Source organism: Oryzias latipes, chromosome 2 (assembly GCF_002234675.1).
Source record: "Oryzias latipes chromosome 2, ASM223467v1".
NCBI lineage: Eukaryota > Metazoa > Chordata > Actinopteri > Beloniformes > Adrianichthyidae > Oryzias > Oryzias latipes.
In genome coordinates, this window is record NC_019860.2 from 20,690,451 (window position 1) to 20,706,288 (window position 15,838).

At 40.8% G+C, this 15,838-nt stretch overlaps 2 protein-coding genes across 4 annotated transcripts in view; one reads left to right on the forward strand and one right to left on the reverse strand.

The window, feature by feature from the left end:
- msl3 (MSL complex subunit 3) overlaps nt 1-15,838 on the forward strand; it is a 204,649-nt gene that overhangs the window by 107,285 nt on the left and 81,526 nt on the right. The window lies entirely within an intron of this gene.
- Nucleotides 1-15,838, reverse strand: part of arhgap6 (Rho GTPase activating protein 6) — a 97,297-nt gene that overhangs the window by 14,207 nt on the left and 67,252 nt on the right. For all 3 annotated transcript variants that reach the window (XM_023965745.1, XM_023965744.1, XM_023965748.1), the window contains exons 2-3: nt 3,601-3,760; nt 568-639 (exon numbers count right to left, since the gene is read on the reverse strand). In XM_023965745.1, coding sequence (XP_023821513.1) covers nt 568-639; nt 3,601-3,760 — 232 coding nt within the window. The remainder of the gene's footprint in view (nt 1-567; nt 640-3,600; nt 3,761-15,838) is intronic.

Here is a 15,838-nt window from a genome sequence, read left to right on the forward strand (position 1 = left end):
GTACAGGAGACGCGGCATGAAGGAGATTTATTGACAAAGGTCTGCAGCCAATCAGGACGCAGATCACACTGCACTGTTAAAAAAGTATTGATAAAAAAATTGATAGAAGTATACAAATTTGTACCACAAAACCCGCAAAGTAAAAATGATTAACTACAATAAAGCGAGGGACACTCTACTTATTTGGTTTAGTCTAATCAAATATTTATGCATTAAAAAGTGAGAGCATTGCACTGGTTTATGTTTTCCACATTCTATAAAAATGGTGCATCTCCGTGTTGGCGGGAGTTGAAAGCAAGCGTCTATGTTTGCAATGTAAAATTCTGTAATAGGAACTTTCCATTCAAACTGGTTTCCAGCCGCTGTCTCTTTCATTTTTGGCTTCGATTGTTGTTGCTTTCTGCCAAATGTGCTGTTTGTTTATTGCTGCACAGCGACTGTTTCTGTCCCCTTACAAGGAGTCTCTCCAAGGATGCTACATTTAACCATCACAGCCCCCTTTTTTATTCTGAGCTTACCTGCTCCAAAGGAGGAAACCATGAAGCAAAAAAAAAGCAACACACTTACCTTTGTCTTTACTTTTCTCTTTGGCCAGAGAGTCCAGCTTTCTCCTCAGAGACTTTTTCCTCTTCTGTCCATCTGGTTCAAAGAAAAACTCAATAAATCATCTCAAACAAATGGTTTCCATTACTGCAGTGTCTTATCTGGCTTGTTATATTTAATAAGCTTATGTCAGGAATGCAGGCATAAATTAGCCACTTGGGGGGGCAGCTCCATTTAACCGAGCAAGCGGGTCAGAAATATTCGCAGCTACCACATAAAATTACAAGCAAAACACATTCAATCATCGATGCTGTCAAAACTTCCCAACGTGTCGAAAGCTTCTCTTTACTTTGTCTTTTTTTGGTTACGGTGAGTTTCACAACACCATACACGGTTATCACTACTTCAATGTATCGACGAGGACGATAAGCATGGAAGTATGGATCGAGGGGGAAAGCATTTGCATAGAAATTCAATTTCGCACAAAAGGGATGCATTAGGACATTTTTTTCGCTGATTAGGAATCAGGAAGAGCTTTCAAGTCTTCGACCTTTGGTTTTGTTGGCTGAGTTGTCAGCCTCTTCAACCACATCTGTTATCGTCCCATCACTTTGCTTCTTATGTCTTTGGAGTCCAAAACCAACTCTTCAACACATCTTTTGTCTTAGCCTTGATACGCTGGTTTTGCAACCCCAGCTTGAACTCCAGATGTTTCTGTCAGCTTGCATCAAGAGCGTGGGGCCCAGGAAACCCTATCCCACTCCCCCCGTCCGCTTCTTGGACGTATTAGCGGCTTACGTCAGGGAGTCTGTTTGGTTTCGCCTTGTGTCCATTTCTGACAAATCTGAAAGAGCTGCTGTTCAAGAGCTGCTGATCAATTATCTCACTAATTTATGTCTGTGGTCTGTTAAGAAGCCTTAAGAGAAGCCAAACACTGGAGACGTAGTAGTGAGAGTACGCAAGATCCCAGAAAGAAAAGCAGGTTGTGCTTTGGAGATTGACGTATTGAGGAAATAGTACAGATTTTTCGCACATGGATTCATAAGTATGGCAGAAATCCTCCCCAAATTTCACTCCAGACCAGTCGATTGCACCATATGAGGAACTTTTGCCGCCATCTTGTCATCACACCCTCTTCTGACTGTCTCAGTTCCTTTTGCCTCTAATCTGCTTTGAGTTCTTGAAGAAACGCCAGAAAAACCCGACCCCGGCCCTCAGTGAAATTCTTATTATATTTTTAAAAGTAGAAGACGAAGGAGCGTTGCTGCTGAAATCACAATCACACTTGCACATTCAGTGGTGCGCATTTGAAATATATCTCTCACAAGCACATGGCGGCCGTCAGGGGCTCTGGAATTCATAAGCAACACAGACAAGTACGTATTAAATCATGGTAGGGAGAGGTTTAACCTTCAGCTGGAATGCAGAGCCCTGGATAATCCATTGGCTGCACTGTGCTGCTGCTATGGCACCCACTCCCTGATATACAGTGCTGCGAAACAAATACTGCCCTCGCTGCACATGATGTGCGTGAACACCGAGGGACCTCCTCGAGACAAAGAAGCGCTCTGGCAGAGTGTTTGAGTGTGGATGTTGGTGTCATTGCTGCACAGGACGTGTACTGCAACAGTGAAAAGTTAAACAAAGTCAGCATTAGAGGGAGTGGGATCCTGTGGGGCCTGGAGGACCAGATCTTTAGGGAGGTGGGAGGTTTCAGCAATCCTGCAGACAAGAGGCCAAAACAAACCTTGCGGTGACACTTTATTTTGTAGGTGGATAGCTTTCGCCACAGCGATGGCTATAAAAACGAAAGCGCAAATCTAGTCCTATGAACAAAGTATTGTCTGTCCGAGCCGGTTTGTTGGAGCAGAGAGACGAGTCAAACATCCAGGATAGAAGAAAAACATTGCAAGTTCCAGTTTAGAGGATTTAGCAAAGCCAGGTCTCCAAAAATGTCATGTGCTGAGTGGGATGTAGAGTTTTATGGCCAATTAGAGAGCAAGACATTTAATTCCATTAGAAATGTTTGGTGTTGAAGCTGCATATGTGATCTCTTTGCAAATAGTCAGAGCATCCTAAGGATGACTAGTATCTGATTGGTCAAACCTTTGGGAACGGCTTGGGAACCGATGCAGAAGATAAAATTAACAAATTATTTCAGGCAAGAAGGGGTTAAAAACGTTTGCATAGGACCTGTAACTAAAGATCGGTTTTTAAAACCTAAGTATTAAGTTAAATGGCATCATCCTTAAACAGTTTGACATTTCACTTGTTTGGATCATGCTTAACGATTCTAAAAGTGAACCTTACCACAAGGTGTTTCTGTTTGTTTGAGAGAAGTGTAAGATTTCATAGCAAAAAAAACAACCCCTCAAACACTCTACCTTTCTACAATGGTGGAAAACCCACCATCTCCTGTAGTTCCACAGCAAATTTCTCTTCCCGTGGGCCGGGTTTGGATTCATTTATCTAATTTAGTCGTTTTTCCAAAAGCCTTCTAGCATAATCACCTGCTTTAAAAAAAGTAAACATAGTTATTAAGCTGGTATTTGGATTAGACCAAATGCACATAAAAGCCCTCTTCTTTTTTCTCCTTAGAACTTTTTTTTTTTTTAAGTACTTGTAAGAAGGCCGACTACGCCCAGCTTACAGTGGAAAAAGTCGCATGTCACTTTGAGAAGGAGGGTCAGAAGATACCATGTCAAACAGGAAGCACCCAGTTCCTCTGCAAACTGTCACATCTGAAGTCATGTGTTGTCAAAACTTCCCTAAACGCGGACTATTTAGGACTTAAAGATCCACTGTAGAAATGACAGAGGGTTGTGGTCAGAGCATTAGCTTGGTTTTATGGGACACTTGAAAGAATTAGGCATCAGTCTGTATCACAAGCCTTGGTTAGAAGTCAATAACAGGCACATTTTGTCCTCATTAAAAGTCGCATTTATGGTCTGATGTTATCTGGAATGTGTTGAATCCCACCCATTTAAAAGCTACAAACAACATTTTTTGCAGATGACTCTGGTCTTTTAGTTGGAACAAAACAAAACATGCTCCTACCTTTTGGCATGGTGATCTGACATCCCAGGTCGTAGTCTTGCACTAAGCGGTTGAATGCCACTTCCTGCAGCCTGGCCCTCTCCAGCTCAGACAGGCTCTGGATGGCAACTGGCGTGAGGCGAACAGTCCGGCCCGACAGGCTGCTCCAGGTGAAATCCCCCTGGAAGACACAGACGAAGGTCAAACCAAAAAAATCAACCCAATTGATGGATTTTTAGGTAAATGCGACAGCAAAAAAAACAAAATGTGTAAAAAGCTTCACTACATTGTTTGGGAAGAAATCGCAAAAAGCCTTAAAGATGCAGCCATTCATTCATTAATCTTCTAAACACAAGGTTTTTTTTTTTTTTGTGGAAGTTCTGCATATGGTGCATGATTGGAACTATAATGAACACATTAAACACATTCATCTTTGCTGATAATGTCCTCTTTCTGCTAGTCCTGTGTTCAGACTTTCTTTCTTCTTTCTGTCAGACTGTTCTCTCCTTCATTCCCTGCACTGCGCCTGTCACTCCACCTTGTTGGCGCGCGGCTCTCACTACCTCTACGTTGCACGCGGCGCGCTCCCTCTACTTACACACGGGCGCGTGGTTTCAGAAGCACACACGCATCCTCATTCTACAACAGGAGTTTCCGTCTCGCGAGGAAATACGAATAAATTTACTGCGTTCTAATTATTAATTTCCATTGTATTCATTTCCATTACAAGCTGCGAGCGTTCTTGAGTCCGCAACAGGATTTTGTGTGTGTGTGTGTGTGGGGGGGGGGTTATTACTGTTCTCCTTCACTCTGTAACATTAAACATGAACGCGCACTGTTAGAATGCGATGAATATCCCTACATGTTTTGTTTGGGAACTATTTTGTGCAGCGCAAAGTTACGTGTCTGTATAAACAAAGGCGGAGCCTCCTGCCCCGCGTTCTTCAGGGGAGTGAGGCTTCATGACTACCGGTCTGCAGTCTCGTTTATTACTGGGCAATATATAATATTCTGAGAAGATGTCTGTACCAGAGAGCACAGGTGAAACCTCGCGTGAAGCTCGAGAGCGGTCCACTGCAGAAGAATCAACACGCACCCCCAATATTTAACCCCCGCGACACCGCGCCCCCTGGTGGTTCATCTCAGCGGTGATCAAAATTCCCACACCGTCACAGCTCTAGCCTGGAACGAGATTTACGATATTTGCATCTCTTAGACGTTTGGAACCTAACCTCTTCCAACTGTAGTGCAGCCGACATGCTGTATGTCAGTAAACAGAAGAAAAAGAAGAAGGGGAAGCCCCTACCCGCTTGTTCAGCGTCAACACCATGGGATATTCTGCCATTCAAGAACCCCTATTTAGCCTGTTGCTGAATGTCCAGTGTGTCCCTAGCTTCAAGGGTAGAGTGGGACTTTTTTAGACTTTTAAAATTCCAGCAACACAATTTGTCGCAATTGGTTGCAGCCCAAGTGAAGAGGATGATTTAAGACGTGAAAGACACTTTTTACTGAGGTACAAACTTCCCCTTTCTGCGTGGAGCAAAGGTTTGGTGGATATAAGCCAGTTGTAGGTGATCAATAAAATAGCTTTGTCCATCTGATTAGTGATTTAAAATTTGATTTTGAAAGTCCCCACTCTGTTCCTGTTGGGGTTTGTCAATGAGTTAGAGGGTTTTTTTTTTAAGGATAGTGAGTCATCAGTTTTCAGTGATCTAGGAGAGCCATAAATTTGGCAAAGTCTCGGGTGATGACATTTACGAGCTTTCACCTGTCAGTCAGTACGATAACTGCTGGGTATGAACCGAAACGGAGAGGCATTCCGACTGTTAACCTGTTTGTTCTGGCTCTATGGGTTCCTAAGGCACTTTTATCACAAACATTTTACATTGCTAAGCAGGACAATTTATCTTATTGTGTTTTTTTTTATCTCAATGTAACAAACATAAACTCCTAAAATCTTTAATAGTAATAGAGAGTAATGGAGACCGGTTCTGTTAAATGAATTAAACATCGTAAATGTAACTAAACTGTTACTATTTCTGTGTTGGACTCACAGGTGTGACGCCTTCATTACCTGGTCTAGGAGTGACAGATGAGAAACATTCAGGTTTTGCATGTTATCCGCGGTCGTTAGTCCATGTACAGATTGCTTTCCTCCAGTAAACACACAAACCAGCACAGGACCTTCCCTCTACCCTTTTAGCATACACCTGATTTCCTTTGCTCTTTCTGCTTATGTAATGATTACGTGATTAGCGTTATTGCTGCAGGCTTTTCATATAATGTTAATTAAAGGTGGTTTTCTGGAGGATTTTGATGTTCTTGCTAATGATTGGAGAGTGTGTCTGTGTGTGTGTGGGTGTGTGTGTGTGTGTCTTTGTATGTGCAGTATGTGTGTGTGGATTGTTCAGAATGAGTTCTTGTCACTGAGCCAACAAGTCCTCATTAAACGCAAAGCCGCACAACCTTAGTGAACGTTTACTGTTGGGTCTTTTTTCTGAACTGTTTTACACTAATGCCTTGTTACCATAAAAATGTTTTGTCAACCTATGCACCATTTTTTTTTTTTTGGTCAAAAGTGTAAATGATTGCAGTTAGCTTAGAATTGGGATGTTTCCTGTAATCAGACCAAACAAAAATGATCATAAAATAGACAAATGTAGAAATGGGATCTCTACTGTTTAACAGTCATCATAAAATCCCTTTTTTGGGGGATAAATTAATAGAATCCTAAGTACTAAGAAGTCATTTCATGCAGTTCTGACTGTTCAATGGTGAAAAACCACAATCCACGTGTCCCATGAGGTTTCAGTTACTTAGTTCCACACCTGGTTTGCGTTAGTCTCCGCTTTCTTTGGGGAAAAACTAGTTTGTTTTCCGTCTTGCCTCCTCCCTTCATTGGACTCTTTTTGTTGGGCATCCAGATGAAATCAATGTTTCATTCATGTTGAATTAGGCACCTGATCCCTTGACTGTTTCCCCTCAAAACCAACCCAGTGCTCTCCCCACACGTGTGACCTTCTGCAGTGGAGTCCATGACGCAATAACCTGATTTACACTCAAAGCCTACTTTTTTTTTTCTTTTAAGTGAAAAACAACTTTGAATCGGATTACACAACCTCTATAAAGAGACCTGTTGTAAATTGGCGACTTTCCATCTCAGAAAGTCTAAAAACAGATGGCCGTTTATTTCTATTGTGTATGACAACAACACACACACAAGCCACACTATCAGTACTAGCTGACAAGCCACGGTGGTCAGTAATTACATGCAGATGTTGACTTTGAGAAGGTTTCAAGTCGGTAAAAGGAATGCAGTATTATGGTATTGAGCGGTATATGCGGCCATGAATCCGACCTGTAGAAGAGAGACTACTTTAACATTCCTCTCATTCAGCGTTGTGGCACGAAATCTCTTCAAGGGTCATTTAAAACCAGCTGCAACTCAGAAGGGGAAGAAAAACAAACCGATGTAAAAGCCCAACGTGGAAAAAGCCAAGTAGGAATGTGCTCCTCTGAAAGCTTCCTTTGCTATCTGCAGACATCATCCCAAGATAGCAGAATGTTGCAAACCTTACTGATAATGGCGAAATCTGCAAAATAGTTTGCTGTTGCGTGTCAAATTAAAGGGTTTTTTGGGCACTTTTATGGCATTTTTCCCTGAAAACACAAACAAGCTTAAAAGATTTCTGGACTTTTCTGAAAGTAAGCATTTGAAATCTCAATATAAAAACTTTCTTAACCCATAAGAGCCCATGGTGATATACTAACAGATAAATATCAGATAGAGGTTTTGTTGTCAACTTTGATTTGTGGAAAAATACACACAATTGTATTTTTAAGAACAAATGGATCTGGGTTCTTGTGGGTTAAAGCTAAAATAAATAAGTGTATATTTTAAAGGAGAGGTTCTTATGCGTCTTCCTTTAGACTTTCCTCGGGGCCAAAGTCATTGCGGTTTTGTCAGATTTATTAAAGGGATTAAAGGCTTTGTAACAAATGAAAGAGCATTCTTCGGCTTTCGGTTGAGTGATATGTTGAGTCATAATATGTTTGGTAATGAACGAACAAATCCAGAAACGTTTTCCTCTTTGTTTAAAACTACAAAACTCTAGTAAAAGTGAATTTTCCAGTCACAATTAACATTCATTTACTTTCACTCAGATACCTGGTAGCTCCCCTATAAAATTCTAACAGCTCACGGGCTCCAGCTGCCTTGCTCAAGGGTACCACAGCCACAAAGTCATTGGGATCAACACAACAGGAACCTTTGGAGGCGGTATAGCCCTTCCTCAACCATAGAAGAAAACGACACAAACATACATTTCATGTTGCATTCACACCGGCCGCATGTGGAGCGTTCAAGAACGCACTTAACAGGGTTTTTATGAATGCACGTCTAGCCGTGTGGGACACACCGGACCATGGCACCACAGACGCAAGTAGCAACAAGGTGAAGATTCTTTCTCTTTTGTATATTTACTATTTATTGGGGCTCGTCCGCCGAATCAAAGCGGGGAAAATCCCGCAAATCTTGCTCCAGACGTTTTATTTTCACAGCTTGTTTTTGTATAAATGTCCGTCTTGGAGTCATATTCGACCGGACACAAACCGCAATTATTATTGTCAGGATTTCACATATTTACAACGGTTGGTACTTCCCTGTTTTGAAGCCGACGCAATCCACTTGTCACTGCTAAATTCAGGTCCCCGATTGGTCACAGTGCTGCGTTGCTGGACAGGACTAAAAAGATTGCGTGATCAGACCATTGATTGTAGACTGGGGAGGAGCCAGTCCACCGCAGAGATGGCTTCAACACTGACACAGAGCATCCCTTCTGTCAATGGTTGAAGAGAATGGATTTAAAGACAGGATTGGGGGGGCTGCACCCTGGCTACCACCTTAGTCACTTTTGTAAACGAATGGAGAAAAATTCTTTTACTGCTCACTAATTGCAATATGGTAGAACCCATGTTAAAAAAAAAATGTTTTTGGTTATTATTTCTATGGGAAGTCTAGACAAGGATTTAGTGCAGGGATCATATAGCTTATGAGCCAATTATGTCTTTTTTATGCTAGTATGTGCCTTACCTGGAACCTTAAACTTCTTGTCTTTTACAAGGTTAAACTGAATTTTATAACCTATACAAGTAACACGTCAAGCATTAGCAGTTCCATACATGACGCGAACCTCCACAGACTGGGTAACAGTACTATCAACCTTTTGTGGTAAAAAAATTTGCACTGATCGGGAAAATAATCATTGACTAATTTAATACTGAAATAACCGTTAGTGACAGCCCTGCTGGCTACGGTGGCCTTTTTGGTTCAGTTGTTTCTCTCCAAGAACGGATTACATTCAGACTGAGGAAACTCGGAGCGAACCGAAGCTCCGTCCGATTGAAAACGAACCGAGACCACCTGAATGAAAGCGGTTTCACAATTTATTCTTGTTTTTTTGTAACTTGCTAATTTCTTATAATCTTTGAGCATGAGTCAATAAGAATGCATAACATAATAGCAACAAGTGGGCAAGTGCACATTTTTGTCATTTTGTAACCATAGTAATACTTTCACATCCTAGTGGTTTAATGCAGACAGATATGCTGCCATGGAAACTGACATATTCTTTTGAGCCATTTGTCCCTTTGTCTGAAATAGAACAGAAACCACACGGTGTGCCTCACTGTTTTGAGTGTCCAGATGGCGTTAGTCATCGAGCAGCGTGGTACAAGTGCAGCCGTCGGAGTCATTAATCTTTTCCAGCAAAAGCACCCGTCACATGCGAGCAGCAGCTTGATCTTTTCAGAAGCATAACCCTTGATGGGAGGTTTATGTGACAGGCTTTTCATAATTTGCAGCTTTTTGGCCTCTGAAACGTCTTGAGTGACCACGACCTATTTAATTTCTTTCTTTCTTTATAAGTCTAGAGGAAATTTTTTGTGACCTCATAACTGATGTGAATTGGTGTGATGATGCCCTAACAAACAAAACCATCAGGATTCACCATGATTCACAATCCCATAATATGGGGTCAAATTAACTGTAGTAGGTCTCAGTATAATGGACACTATAATGCCTTTTATTTTTCCAGCTCCTCTCATACTGCCCAAACAAATCACTATATAATCGGTGCATATAATGGAAGCTGGCCATCTTCTAGGCTGGCGTTATAGCATTGGGTTGTTGGCCTTTTGTAATCAAATAATCTACTTTTTCCTAAGTGTCAGGATGGTAACAGTATTTTCTGAATAATATTCAAGAAATATTAAGCATTATTAGCATTAGATATATTACTTTTAGCATATATAGAATGTTTTTTGGTCCTTGTTTTTGTCAGAAGTTAATACATTTAATATAGCAAAAGATTTTTTACAATTTTTTTTTTTTTTATAGCTCAAGACCTTTGTTTAGTTTGTGGTCTAGTCTAACAATTTAAGCAACAAAAGCTGTTAAAGTTGCCATTATTTATAGAAGAGGATTGAGCTTTCGGGGAAAAGTATTGATGGACTCAATCAAAATTTGAAGAGACATATTTAACTTTTAATTGCAATGTTTGTGGGAAAGATTCATATGTTAATTGGTTACTCTAAATTGTATGGATGTAAGTGTTCATGGGTGTGTGATTGTGGATTTCTAGATGGGGTGAGAACTCCTCAAAAAGAGTTAAAGATCTAAATTTTACGTTTAAGGTCAGTTTGTTTTAGAAAAATGTTTAAATTCTAGTATTTTAATCAATATTTGTCCAACCTGGTCAAAAAATAAAATACATATGTATATGTATGAATTGATTAATTAAAACAGAATCAAAATATGAGTCAAGCACCAGACCAGAATATAGTGTTGATAATCAGGGACACAAGCAAAAACAAGGACAGTCCACTACATTGATGCTATGGTCACAAATACAAATACCACCGTGTTGTAGGAATCATCGGCAGAATCTTCAAGAATAGCTCCCACCGCCCAATATTCTTGAAAAATCGTTGGTGTGGTCATAAATCTGATTAGACAATGTGTACATGTCTCCAGACGGCGGCCGTCTATATCAAGTGCTGCCGTCTGTCAGCCTCCAGGTAAAAAAAATGTTTACTGTCCAAGCAACACTCCGCATTGCATCTACGGCCTCACCCAACAACTTCTACTTTTCTTTGTGCGTTGCCCTTCTTCTATGAGTAGTGCAGCAAGCACAATGTTATGTCTTGTTTGTATTCGTCTCAGCATCACCCGCAATTTGTCAAGACACATGATGTGTTTTGGGCAACATCAATGCCGTCTTCCCTCATGGACCCACGGTGGCCGGGATTGCCAGATTGACGTCTGATCATTGGCCTATGCCAACAGCCATCGTCGAGTGCCCGGGCTGCTGCCGTACAATTTCTTACAATGTCCCAGTTGCGGTGGGACGGTAGCACAGGGGCAGGGGGGGTGGGGCTAGAGAGAGGCAATCAGAACGTGGCTGATCATCAAGAGGATTTTCGGGATCTTGGAGCCCCTCCTTTCAATCAATTTCTGTGAAGCTGCCTGTCACTGGACTGCCATAGTGTGAGCTGGAAATGTTGCTCGAGCGCCCACTGCCCGCTGTCAAAAAAAAATCGTCCAGTCACTGTAAAATGTTACATTTGTCTTAAAACCTCTGCAGCCCCTGTAGTTGTGCAACCGTAGTCTTAGCAAGTATGGCAGCTATTCTTAACCATGGTTTGCAAATGAATTCTGGTGCACTTCACTTCAGTATTTGTGCAAGCCGACTTCCTGAGAAGGAAAAAGTAGAGGAATAAATGTCACAGGTAATTGTTTTTCGGAAAGAGGAGGGGGGGGACTGTCTAAAAGAGGCACAAATTACCAAAATTTGTAAACATCTAGTCAGGAAATGTCTGATTAGTATGTGGTTAGAGAACTAACAAAACTACGTCCTTGTCAGTTTGTTTTGGTCAATATTATCCGTTTTAGTATCTAGATTCTGTGATCATTCTGCTCTGCAATGTTTTTTTATGTCTTTTTTTTTTCTTCTTTTTTAATAATTTGAGTAAAGTTTCTATTTACCTGCTTCTGGTCCCTTGTACTCTTTAAAACTATGTCACCATAGAAAATAAATAAAATGCCCTAAAAACTACCAAGAAAAGCTCTGAGTTTACAAGATGTTTTTTAATCATTATTTTAAAAGGAAATGTTTCTTAGATACAGAAATAATAAAAATGCTGAAATTATGATTCCCACCACCTAAATCCAGCAATGACCCTAAGGTTTAGCCTCCATGTTTTGGGCATTCCCCAGGTTTGATGGAAACTCACTCATCCCTGTCAAATGTCCTGCCGGTCAGAGCCGTCTCTTATTTCCCCCACTGGTTGTCTTTTCTCGTGCTGCAGTCATGGAGTTCTGTACGAGCATCCGTGTGCCCTGTCCAGCTGTGAGTGAGGTCATGCGAGAGGGGAAGGGTTTCAGTAAGGAATGGCATACACGGGGCACACAGAGTGGCTGTGATGCGTGAAATGCTTCGACTTGCTCTAACAGTGGTAACACTGATGTTTGCATGAAAAATTGTCTGCAACCAAAGCAAAGACCTCATAAATACAGATGCATCAGAGCGTCCATGTAGGCCTTTTGTCGGAACTTGGCAGTTGAGAAATTGCTGCTTAAGTCTTTCATTGCCTCCCTGTACAAAAGACACTAAGGAATGCATGAACAGGGATTCAGATGACTCAGGCTTTCAAAACCAAAGTCTTCTCAGGGTTTCCAGCTATTCATTACAGTTCACTTCAATCTCACCTCTATCCAGCCAAAGCTGGGAGGTAAATTTGTTGCTGAAGAGCCACCAACTTCCTTCCAGCCCTCCACATCTGCCATGCGCTCCTCGTCCAGTTTGTATTTTAAACCCATCAGCAGGAGGACACTTGAGGCGATGTCCTTAGATGCTCCTAAGACAAAGCCAAGAGTGTTTCCAAAGCACATACTGTTTTCGTCTGTGCAGGCAATCTTTCGACTTTTAGCACATTGCCGTTAAAATAACTCCACGCACACATGGAGCCCAGACTGGAATTGTTTTCATTGATGGTTAACTAAGGCAACATAACAAAGAACTCATAAAATAATGTCAAATATGGCTGAGCATTGCCTGTTTTTACAATCCTTCAGTTCAGAAAATTATTCCTATCAACTTGACTCGGAGCAACCATTGGACGGCAGAATGGAAGGTTCGAAAAACGATATTGTAGATAGAAAAACCAGAAGCGTGAATGACTGAACAGTAGGAAGGAGCTGTATTGTCTGGTATTAGAAAGTATGTGATGGATTGGACTCGACTCCGCGGCTACATATGACTGCTCCCAATACTTGCATGAACATACCAACTGATTTATGACACGTATTTGAACTCAAAAGATATTTTGCCAAAAGTTTGATTATTCCTTTTATTTTTATAAAAATGTACTTTAATAGGGTTTTTTTTTCCATTTTGTCTCCAATTGGCTGTCATTGGACAACACCTCCGATTGAAAAGTCTAAGATCTCTACAGGATTGAAACACCCATGACTGCTTCCATTATATATTTGGGGTGTTTTGCTCAAACTTCTAGGTAAAGGCCTGGTTCACACCGCCTGCGTTGACTTGTGTCTTAAGCTGCCACTTTCAATGATAAATGTACTGTTGCATTATTATTTAGTGAAGTTTATTTATCCTTATATCTATCTTCATATTACTATTTTTATTATTATTTATCCTATTTTGTGTTTACCCCCTTTACACCTTTTTATACCTAGCTTAGACACCGAAACCAACTTCCTTGTATTTGCACCATACTTGGCCAATAAAGCTGATTCTGGTAAGTTAATGACTGAATTTCAGGCTTGCACTTTCAAAACGCTCGCATGCAAGTGTCGCTACGCAGGTTTTTAAGTCTGGTCGTGTGCTCCAAGTACTACTTGGGCGTGCATTGATTGCGCGCTGGAGCTAAAGCTAAACGCTTAACTGAGACCAATGAGGAACTCAGATTTGGTAGTGACATGTAGGTTGTGTCCTTTTCAAAACACGGAAGTACCAACCGTTGTAAACATGATCAAGAAGGAGAAATACTTTTGCCCTTTTTTTGCCCGGCCGGAATTCGATGACATCAAGACTTTCATATTGGAACACAGCTATAAAAGAAAAAGCCTGGAGCAAGGTTTGCGGGATGTGCACACCTTCAGGATTTCACATCGAGCCTCATCCCACTCTAGCTTGTCCGCTGTGATGCGGCCGGTGTGCAGTCACTTATACTAATTCTAAAATTTGTTGCTGACTCATACAACTATTTAGACAACTCTAGGTGAAAACCAATATTTTCCTCTTTTTCAACAATTTTATAGTTCACTAAATATCCAAAGATCCAACTTGGTTTGACACAATTACGGTACTGATTCTAAAGAAATCGCTGTCGTAAACATTGATGGTTCTTCACCGGGATCGGCCAATAATTGACAATGTTTTGACAGACTTTTGAGGAAAAAAAATGTGGTAAAAGGTTAAAAAAAAAACTTGCACAAACAAGACAGAAATCAAATTGAGCTGTATTTATATGCAACATTGCTTAAGGAAAATTTTATGAATTGATTTTGTTTAGAGTTTTTTAATTGTCAAAAGTCTATTTTTCTGTAGATTTATTACCTAAGAATTTAATTAGATGACCCTCCTTTGTTAAGTTGGCGCTATTAGTTATCAAATCACTTTTTTTAACAACCAAACTAAATTGATGTAAAAAATAAATCATACAATTTGCTATCTGAATCAATTTGCATTGTATCAAAGAGGTATTCAAAGCGCGACTTTGTGAATCAAAATCACATTTATTTCGAATTTTTGGCCGCAGCGTTATTTAATTTTTGAACAACACACAACACACATGTAAACGTATTTACATAATAGGTTTATCTATAAGCTTTACTATAACTTAGCTTTCTGTCTGTCAAGTTTTGTCTCATTTGACCTGTAAGGAAAGGAAACTGAAATTGTTCTTCATTAGTAGAAAACAACTTTCTTCGCTGATTCAAAAAAACAGTCGAGTTATGGGCGTTTTAGGTGAATATCTAGAGCTGTGACGGTGTGGGATTTTTGATCACCAAGTGATGAACCAGCAGGAGGCGCGGTGTTGTGGTTAACCGCAGGGCACCTCCCTCCAAAAACAACAAACAACACAAAACACAAAATCCCCCCGGCGGCTGCGTCGGAAATGAATACAATTACAACGCAGTATTCTTTATTAACAAATAACAGTAAAAACTAACTACTACCTATCTAACTAATGAACTAACTATATAGGTGTTGTAGAATGACTATGTGTGTGTGTCAGCGCGCTGTTTGTGTAGGAGGAAGAAGCGCGCACACAAGTGTGTTGGGGTGCGTGTTGATTCTTCTGCAGTGGACCGCTCTCGAGCTTCACGCGAGGTTTCACCTGTGCTCTCTGGTACAGACATCTTCTCAGAATATTATATATTGCCCAGTAATAAACGAGACTGCAGACACTTTGTCACCTTTCCGGTAGCCATGAAGCCTGACTCCCATGAAGAACGCCGGGCAGGAGGCTCCGGCTTTGTTTATACAGACACGTAACTTTGCGCTGCACAAAATAGTTCCCAAACAAAACATGTAGTGATATTAATCGCACTCTAACAGTGCGCGTTCATGTTTAATGTTACAGAGTGAAGGAGAACAGTAATAACCCCCCCCCCCCACACACACACACACACACACACACACACACCAAATCCTGTCACGCACTCAAGAATGCTTGCAGCTTGTAATGGAAATTAATACAATCGAAATTAATAATTAGAACGCAGTCAATTTGTTGTATTTCCTCGTGAGACGGAAACTCCTGTTGTAGAATGAGGATGTGTGTGTGCTTCTGAAACCACGCGCCCGTGTGTAAGTAGAGGGAGCGTGCCGCGTGCCGACAAGGTGGAGTGACAGGCGCAGTGCAGGGAATGAAGGAGAGAACAGTCTGATGGAAAGAAGAGTCTGAACACAGGACTAGCAGAAAAAGTAAATTATCAGCAAAGATGAATGTGTTTAATGTGTTTATTATAGTTCCAATCACGCACCATACGCAGAACTTAAAAAATATATATATTTAAAAAAAAAAAAGTGCGGTGAATGAGGTCATCACCGCGATGATGCAGTTATCGTCACACCCCTACTCCAGGCTTTTTCTTTCACAGCTCTATTCAGACTTTGTGTTTTCAAGTAGTTTTTATTAGTGTGCTGCCTTTTTCCTTGAATATCAAGTT